General features: G+C 43.1%; 1 protein-coding gene across 5 annotated transcripts in view; it reads left to right on the top strand.

Annotated features, from left to right (window-relative positions):
- ADAM23 (ADAM metallopeptidase domain 23) overlaps positions 1-9,749 on the top strand; it is a 247,954-nt gene that overhangs the window by 156,561 nt on the left and 81,644 nt on the right. For all 5 annotated transcript variants that reach the window (XR_002098686.1, XM_019523466.1, XM_019523463.1 and 2 more), the window contains exons 10-11: positions 535-606; positions 7,179-7,345. Coding sequence is in view for 4 of the 5 variants with exons in the window: in XM_019523466.1 (XP_019379011.1) it covers positions 535-606; positions 7,179-7,345 (239 nt within the window). In the remaining variant the exon portion in view is untranslated. The remainder of the gene's footprint in view (positions 1-534; positions 607-7,178; positions 7,346-9,749) is intronic.

Raw genomic sequence — 9,749 nt, 5'->3', positions numbered from 1 at the left:
CCAGTGCCCCCCACTCCCAACCCACTGCCCCAGTTCCCAGGTCCCAAGTGTGTAGGGCAAGAGGTGGGTGTGTGGGGCGGGGGGGCCCCAAGCAGCCCCTTGCAGGCTGGAACTCTGCCTGTCTGCAAGGGAAAACCCATGGTTTCCCATGTTTTTCTCCTTTAAGGGAGAATCCATTTTTAAAGTTTGTTGATCCATTTTTAAAGTTTGTTCATGACCTTTTCATATATTCTTGCGACCCACTCATGGGTTGAGAATTTTTTTCTAGATACTACAACTTTTGTAGTTAAATAAATCTTTTACTAAAATGTGTCCTTTGTATATGTGAAATATTACTGAGCAAGCACAGGCTTTCATAAAATTCCATAAATGCATAGAAATGAAGAGGCCTGCTGTGATTTGTAAAAGCTGTTGTTTTCATTTCTCTCTGAGCACGCGATAAGGTTATTCATTCTCCAGTCTTGCTGAAACAAATAATAAATTGCTAGTAATTGTTCAAATAGTGACTAATATCTTTTTAATATTTTCTTTTAGTTCAAAAAACATCGTTCTTCCCATGCGTACACAAACAACTTTGCAAAGTCTGTGGTTAACCTTGTAGATGCCGTAAGTATCATTGTGGTTTTTGACAATATATCATTTGAATTGATTGTTTTAGAACATTATATTGAACATTGACGGTGGCCGCCATTAGAGTGAAAATATATACAACAAGCAGCTGTTAAATGATTGAAAAATAATTTTACAATTTCTCTTCAGAAAGATTGCTTGGACTGCTATTGAAAAAGTATTCCAATCTAAGAAACCGCAAATTTGTTCTTGGCGTTGTCTCAAAGTTTGCAGCTGCCACAAATTCACTCTCTGGGGGAACTCAGAACTGTGAAGGAGCTTTCCACATGAGTCACTGCTTAATACTTAAATTTAATCAAGCTTTGATCAATAAAAAAAACCTGCGTTGATATTAGCTGCCACAAGTGGGCAATGTGATAAGCACAGCGCATGGAAGATACAAATATTCAGGACTGTAACAGAAAAAAGTGAATAAACATTTTTTGTTTAAAAACGTGTATTAATGTGATTCAACATTTTTCTAAATGCGAGCCGTGAAAAATGCTTAACAGAATTCCCACTACATATGATACTCATGCATGTAATGAGTAATGAATTGGTTTTGCAGCAAACATGTTTTAGAAACAGAAAAAGAGGTTTGAGCTAAACTTGTTGACTTTACCTCTCTGATATTTATGCAATTATCATACATGCTTATGGTCTAGGATACCATTTGTGCTGTATCCTTCTATGTGATATGATAGCTTCTTAAAGGAAAATATTCTTGTGTGTCTAAATGGTTTCAGGTTTTTCTCTTTAAGGTCTATATTTAGACATTGAGTCACATTTTACTCATTTAGGTGTCTCTTGTGACTGCAGCATGATTAGTTTAAGAGTCATATGTTATTTAATAGATTATATAACTCATTTAATACAACTTATTAAAAGTTAGTAGAAATGTACCCATCTTTTTTCTGTCAGATTCTTAAATGATAAAGAATTATGTAATCCCTATGGGTTACTTGCCTGTTGCAATGTTTTCCATGTTAGTACATTTCATGTAATACCAAGACCATACATGTGAATTACAGACATAAAGGTCAGTTTTATATTTGTTAAAATTACTAACAACAGACTATCCTGAGAATGAGCTAAAAAAACCAGAATTGACTTATAAAGAGAACTTCCATTACAAGGGTTGAGGGGGAGGGGAGAAATAAAGTTTTTTCAGTATTTATGAGGTCATCCCTTCCTGATAAGGGTCTAAATAAAATAGTTTCTCTCTCCAGGTGTTCAAATAATTGTTTAGAATTTTCTTTTTATTAGCAGCAAGAACATTCTACTGCTTTTATGACCTTCTATTCTCAAGTAATTCTAGACTTGCCTAGAAAAATAAAAAGTATTTAGCATAAGGATTATTAGCAGTAATACAAATTATTCAAGACCACTTCAAGTCTTGATCAAAGCAGGAGTAAAATGCTTGTTAGGCTTTTATTTTTTGCATCACATCTTTTCCTTTGGGCTAAGACAGAAATTTGTGAGAACTGCAGCATGCATACATTTTCATTCAGTTATGATTTATTTACAGTAAAGACATTTCATGAAAACACGTTTTTGTGTTACTCACATAATTGGGATGATTTTGTGCATTTTATATTTTCTCCTGTTTTTTTTCCTTACCAGTTAACTTACTGTTGTGAGGTTGGTAAATAGTCATGAATGCAACAGTAAGATTGTGTCAAGCTCTGCTTTCATTGCAACTGCAGTGAAGTCAGTGACATTTTGTTGTGCAGCTCAATGCAGAATAAATCCCAAAGCATAGAGAAAATAATATTTAGTCTTTTTCTTTGTTTATTATAGTACTTAGTGTCATGCATTGTGTCATTCACAGTTTCAGTGAACACAAATATAGTACATAAAACAAATAAAGTATCTCATAAATTTAGTTAATGTAAAGCAGCCCATAATTTGAGAAAAAAACTCTATAGGAGAACTCATTGAAAATATTGAGTATTTCTGCACTATTTTGTTATATATAGTCAAACTGGGAAGACTCAGAGCCACAAATACACAAATATACACTAGTAGACACGACATTAAAAAACAAGAGAAAAATGCAAATACGTAAATATTCTAACATGAAGTTTAACCAGTAGAAATTTGGAAGGAATTCTTAGATCCATGTTATGGCATACTCTGCATCTTTATGGAAGTTACCTATGCAGTGTATTGGTAGACTCGGACATTTTTTGAGTGACAACACACTTTCAAGGTATTCTGGGATCCACTTGCACAGGGCAGCACAAAGACCCTTTCCAAAGTATACAGTGGGTATGTAAACACACTTGTGTAACCATTCTTATCTACTCAGCTACACTGCTGGAATTAACTGGGGCAGAATACCTTGTTCTGGCCCTCTGCTCTCTGATGTGAAAGGGTAGGGGAGCCTAGGGGCAGTGGTAACCTTCCCAGGCAGGGATAATTAGGGATATGATCCTTCCACTCACTTGTAGGAGAATGAGGATGGCATAAGGAAAGCTCATATTGTACCATGTTAAATGATGGTGCTGGCCCTGCACTACATACGTTGTCCATCACTTTCAGAGGAATTTTTGGGTTTAGCTACAATACTTTTGGCCCCTGTAAAACACCCAAGATCCAAACATGGGCTCTAATTTAGTAAGCACAGTGCGACTCTTATATTTGTTTGGACTGAAAAATTATAATATACAGTAGATAAGTTTTTATTAGGTTAATTTTTTTAATCTCTACTTCTGCTAATTTTTTCTTGGTATTTCTCTGAGCTTAATGCAACTCATTTGATCTTTCTTTTCTTTCTTTGTTATTATTCCCTCTGTTTTTCCCCCTATTTTGCTTGTAGTTCATTTCAGGGTAATGAATTTTCTGTCTGGAAAGGTAGTAAGGTAGTAAGTGTATGTTAAAAAATATTTTGAACAAGTTCTGTAGAAAGTAATGCTATCGTCCTCATTCTGGCTGACCATGGTCCTAGGCATATATTCCCATTCTTACAAATTAGCACTGATCAGTGGAAGATAATTTACAAATTGGGTTTTAAAGACTTTACATGTACAAATGCTGGGTCATGCAGCGTATGTGTATAAAAGTTCAGTCTGTTCGCAGTCGTCTGTCCTCATGGAGAGAATATGGCAGGGGCGGGCAATTATTTGGGCCACATAGGCAGTTTTGGAGAGTTGTTGTGGGCTGGTCAGTGCCATCCCTTAACTTCTGGGAGCCTGTGCGCCATGTGGCTCCTCACCACCACCAGTGCCCAGCAACAGTTCAACGCACAGCCCCAGCCTGGGCCCCAACCCACCCTGAACCCACTCTGGACTAGCCCTGGCTGGGGCGGACCAGCTGTGGACTAGCTGGGACCCACGTGCACAGCTCTGGCCCTGGCCTGCCCCATGCCTGCTCCACACTGGCCCAACCACGATGAGCAGTGGACGTGGCTGGGCAGAAGTTGCTGCTGGCCATATGAGAAAAGTGGCTGCCTCCCTCTTGCCGCTGCCAGGTCCTTCTTGCTGCAGCAGCCTGTGCCTGGGCTGCCCTGTGGCTCCTCTCCACTGCCACAGCGGCCCTGCTGGGTGGCCCAGAGGTGGCAGTGGTGACTACAGCAGAGAAGAGCTGCAGGGCAGCCTGGGCATGGTGGCTGCAGCAAGAAGGGCCTGGCAGTGGTGAGGGGGAGGTGGCTGCTTTTCCCCCATGCCCAGCAGCAGCTTCTGCCCAGCTGCGGCTGCAGCTACCACCACTGCCACCACTGCTCATTGTGGGTGGGAAGGTCTGGAGCAGGCACGGGACGAGCCAGGATCAGGGCTCTGTGTGTGGGACCTGGTGGGGCTGAAGCTGGTCCACTCCAGTTGAGGTGGGTCTGGAGCAGGTGTGGGTTCACATTTACTTGCAGGGGGCCATGCTTGGAACCACTCCAGCCCTGCTGTGTGCCTGGGGTGGCAGGACACACCACAGGCTGGATGGCAGCTGGGCCATGCAGGACCTGCTGGGGGCTGAACAAAGTCCCTCCACAGGCTGAATCCAGCCCACGGGCTGTATTTTGCCCAGCCCTGGACTATGGCCTGTTCTCTATGAGTTTTAAAGGGAATGTGAAGGGGAGCAGAATATTTTCTCTCTGCATTCCCTTGATGAGTTTATGAGGTACAGCTGTGCTTCTTGCTGAAGTGTTATGGGAAGAGTGCTGTTGGCACACAGAGACTCTCCAGTTCTTACAGCTACTCTTTCATCCATTTACAATAGCTACCTACTTCAGAAAATAACATAATTTGCCTCCAGTAGATATCAGTAAAGATTTTCTTTATCTAGCCTTGTCAGAGTTATAGTTTAATATAAGTTTCAATACACAAGTAGGGATGCACCGATAAAGATTTTTTTGGCCAACACTGATAGCTGATTATTAAACAGCCATATCAGCCGATATCAATCCAGTAAGTGATTTACATGAATGCAGCCAGGCAGCATGGAGAGCAGTGCCCTGCAGGTAAGTCTGTGGAGGGAAAGGGGTGTGGGGGGACAGATTCTCCCATGGTGAGGAAGTGGGGAAGGAGCTGGGGATGCAGTTGGGGCTGGGAGTGCTGCCCAGCCAGGTCAGTGAATGGGACCCAGGGCAGGGACGTGAGCTGCAAGCAGCTCATCCAGGGGATCAGCATCCCAGCACTTAAAAATGGCGGTGGGGGCACTTGAACTAAAGCTTGTCAAATGAGCCTTAGTTCAAGCACTGTCACCACCATTTTTAAGCACAGTGAAACTTTTAACTGGAGTGGAGCCAAGCAGGGTGAGGGCGGATATAGGCTGTTTGCTATGGGCTTGGGACTCTCCACTCTGCTGCCTTTGCCCTGGGGGCCTCACATCAGCCACGTGTCCCCTGCCTGCCCAGCAGAAGGAGGCACAACTGGCCACCCCCACAGCTGCTGGGTGGACAGGGGGTGTGCGGCCAATGCAGAGCCCTCAGGGCAAAGGCAGCAGAGTGGAAAGCCCTCATCCTACAGTGGGCAACCTGCATCTGGCCCATGCACAAATCTCAGGGGGCACATGCCCCATCTGCCTTCCTTGGGTGAGCTGCCCATGACTCCATCCTGCTCCCTGCCCCGGCCCCGGGTCCCATTCACCACCCTGTCTGGACAGACCCCCTCTGCCCTACTCCCTCCCTCACTGTGGGGGCCTTGATCTGCACCCCCATGCCCCTCTCCTCCCCCACACTCCTTCCCCTCCATAGATTTACTTGCAGGGCACTATTCTCCACACTGCCTGGCTGCATTCCTGGCCACATGCATGCATGCAGCTGTGCACATGCACATGGCATCTGGGGACCCCGCCTGGCCAGAAGGCATATTATATTTATCAGACATTATCAACTACACCAGCCAAAAAAAGCTGATAGCCGATAATGTTAATTTTCCTTTTATTGGTGCCAATCTAATATGGCACGAATATATGGGTACACCTCTATCCACAAGTCATTTTTTTCATGTACCTCAGATTTCAAACATTCTCACCTTCGCTCCTCTAGAAAGAACATAGTATCGTAACACTTCTTTGATGTGAACATCCTTCTTTGACAAAATTAAGCTTGTCTGGGTGATCTCTCCTGCTCCTATGCTTATTATCTTCTGTCCGAAGTGTGTTGCTCCATTACCGCTTTTAAGATAGCTGATATTGTAACAAAAGGATTAGTGTAATGGTCATTGCTGGTTCAATATATGCCCCCCTTTTTTTAATGTTGTAGGTGGGTTATTTTCACAGTAAGTTGTGCATTTCAGATACAGTTTGATGCAAAATTGTTTTAAAATGTATTTTTTTTACATGTGATCATTTCTAGCTGGTGAATCCTCTTCATGTGTCACCAATACTATGCTTTTAAATAGCAGACAAACAAATATGGATGAGGAATATGAGCACTTTTTAAAATGTGCAGGTCTTCAATATACTGTAGGAAAAGTAGGACTTTATATCCTGAACCTCTTAAAGAGAAGGTTTATTATATCACACAAGCACATGTTTGTGAAGAGAATGCTGATATTTTAAAGTTGTGTTTAATAAAATTTTAGGGCCCAGTTCTCATTTACATTTACATCCATTTACACTACTCTGGGAGGGTAAAATGTCACCCAAGTAGATGCAAATACTATTTTCTGTCACTTTCATTCTCTGTTACTGTGCCTGAGAAATATAAAATGGCTTTAATGTAAATGAGAATCACACTGTATTTGAAAATTGGAGCAAATAACTAGGATTAATTGAGGATCCGTGTGACCCTTTTCTTGTCAGTTGAGTACTTTGTGCATTGCTAGAAAATTGCTAAGGGGTAAGGTAGATATTCCTGTGTGATGCTAAAATTGTCAAACATGAGGTTCAGCAGAGGGGAGAAATGAGATCAAAATCAGAACGACCAAATGATTTTGCCCTCTACATTATTAAGTTTAGTGAAACAAGACTATCACAATATTGACATTTTAGGAAATCAGAGGTACACCAGCTAACTGTTTCCCCATGTTTCCCTCCTGCTTTATCCCTCTTGTCCTTCCGCTGACTCTTATTGGCTAACTGTGCATGTTTGACCCAGTGTTCTACTCCTGTGCCTGTCCTGTCTCTGCCCTCAGATATACAAGGAACAGCTGAACACCAGAGTGGTTTTGGTTGCGGTGGAAACCTGGACAGACCGGGATCGTATTAACATTTCCCCTGACCCTATGCAGATGCTCCATGACTTCTCGCGATATCGACAGTACTACATCAAACAGCATGCGGATGCTGTACACCTGCTCTCGTATGTACAGTTAGGCAATAATTTAATTTAGTACTTTTATGTATCTGTTGCCTGCCTGTTTCTTTCTATTTACTTTCTTCTGTCTGCCTGCACTACATAGCCAACTGTTGCCCACACTAGCCAATTTCTGATATTTTAATATATCAATTGGTATTTCAGCATTGTGCAACAGAATATAGTACAGACATCTTGATATTTATGATGAAATATTGATATCTTTGCAGTTGTTATCCACCTAAAACACCACCAAATATTTACTGTGGTTTACTGTAGTCATACATTTTATTAGGTCAGATCCATTTATATGCCAAGGCTAGTTTAGAAACCTTCTCCTTTAAGCGGTTTCTATACTGGAGAAAATAGCCAACTAGTATCTTAAATGTTTCCCTATTGATTGCTTAGTGAGAGTTTTTATATTATGCATCAGATTCATTACACAGAGGTCTCCATTGTTTGTTCAATACAGACAAGTGCAGGGTGCTGCACTTGGGCATCAATACGGACAAGTGCAGGGTGCTGCACTTGGGCAGTAGGAACCAGCAGCACACTTACACAATGGGGAACTCCCTACTTGAGAGCACGGAGGCAGAAAGAGATCTTGGAGTCATTATTGACTCCAAGATGAACATGGGCCGACAATGCGAGGTCATGGTTGGCAGGGCTAACCGGACCTTGTCGTGCATCCACAGGTGCATCTCGAGTAGAGCCAAGGAGGTGATCCTCCCCCTCTACGCGACGCTGGTCAGGCCACAGCTGGAGTATTGTGTCCAGTTCTGTGCGCCCCATTTCAAGAGGGATGTGGACAACATGGAGAGGGTCCAGAGGAGGGCCACCCGCATGATCCGGGGACAACAGGGCAGACCCTACAGTGAGAGACTGCGGGACCTGAACCTATTCAGCCTCCACAAGAGAAGGCTGAGGGGGGACCTGGTGACCGTCTATAAACTCACTAGGGGGGACCAGAAGGGTTTGGGGGAGACGCTGTTTCCCCTAGCGCCCGCTGGCATAACAAGGAGTAATGGGCACAAGTTGATGGAGAGGAGGTATAGATTGGACATCCGCAAAAACTACTTCACAGTTAGGGCGGCTAGGAGCTGGAACCAACTTCCAAGGGAAGTGGTGCTGGCCCCTACCCTGGGGGTCTTTAAGAAGAGGCTGGATGCCTACCTGGCTGGACTCATTTGAGTCCCGTTTTTGTTTTGGGGTTTTGTTGTTCTCCCGCCCTGGCGGGGGGTCGGGCTAGAAGATCTACTAGGTCCCTTCCGACCCTAAATCTATGAAACTATGGCCAGTGGTACCCCAGAAAACATTGTTGAAGATCCAAGTTGGTAGTGCTATGCTCTTGAAGCTGAATTCAAAGCAGCTATGAACTGGAGCAAATATGACTGCTAGTGAGCCTGATATGGCAGCCTGCAGGGGTGGGGAAGACTTGGGGATGGGATGAGGAATCTGCCCATAATGAGTTTCACCATTTCATCTTTATCTGCAGAAGGTGAATATCAGGGATGAAGAAGTTGCTATAGCTATTAACCTCTAGTAACTGCTGTTCTGCAGTTTGGACAAACAGTGTTAATTATTCTTCCTTGTATACTCAATGCTGTACTCATCACCTAACTAAGATAAGTGGTTTGGGTGATGACAAATAGATTGATCCCTATGCTTTTTTTCTACAGACAAAAAGAACCATTACTTTTGCTGCAGTATAGGCCAGGGGTCAGCAACCCCCGGCATGTGTGCAGAGCATGGCACACAAGGCCATTTTGCTCGGCACACCACTGCCAGCCTGGGCTCTAAGCAGCTGCTGCCAGCCACGGAGCCTAGGCTGCTTCCAACAGGCGGCTGGGAGGCTGTAAGCACTGCTGCAAGCAGACTCGGCTCTGTGGGTTGGCTGCAGCCGGGAGGCTGCAAACAGCTGCTCCAGGCTCCGGCATGTCAGCACTCCAGCACCTTCCAAGGTAGACATTGTGTTTTTTCCAGCACTCCAGCCAAAAAACTTTGCTTACTCCTGGTATAGGCCTATATATCTAATCAAAGGCTTTTAGTCATTTGCACATCTATAATGTTGTTATAGTTTTTGATGTAGTTTTATTAGGGGGAGAGAGAGATTTTCCTAGTCCTGTAACCTTTGTACATGCTACTTTGATTGATTAAATAGAAATGTTTTTGTGCCAGGATTACAGTATTGCTCCCCTCCCCAAGTGAAAAAATATTCTGGATTGTGGAATATGAATGTGTGCCATGAGTTAAAGAAAATTTTGTGGATGATGATTATGTTTATTCTGTACACTGAAACAAGGGGATGGTTCATCTGCTTCTCAGCTGTCACTTTGTAGTTCATACAGAAACTTTATTTATGAAGTATTTTTGTGTGCATTTTCTAACTAAAAACTGAATCTGTTTCAAG

This window comes from Gavialis gangeticus, unplaced genomic scaffold (assembly GCF_001723915.1).
Source record: "Gavialis gangeticus isolate Ggan-Ray unplaced genomic scaffold, GavGan_comp1, whole genome shotgun sequence".
Taxonomy (NCBI): Eukaryota; Metazoa; Chordata; order Crocodylia; family Gavialidae; genus Gavialis; species Gavialis gangeticus.
Note: the sequence above shows the minus strand (reverse complement) of the source record. Positions and strands in the feature narration are given on the sequence as shown.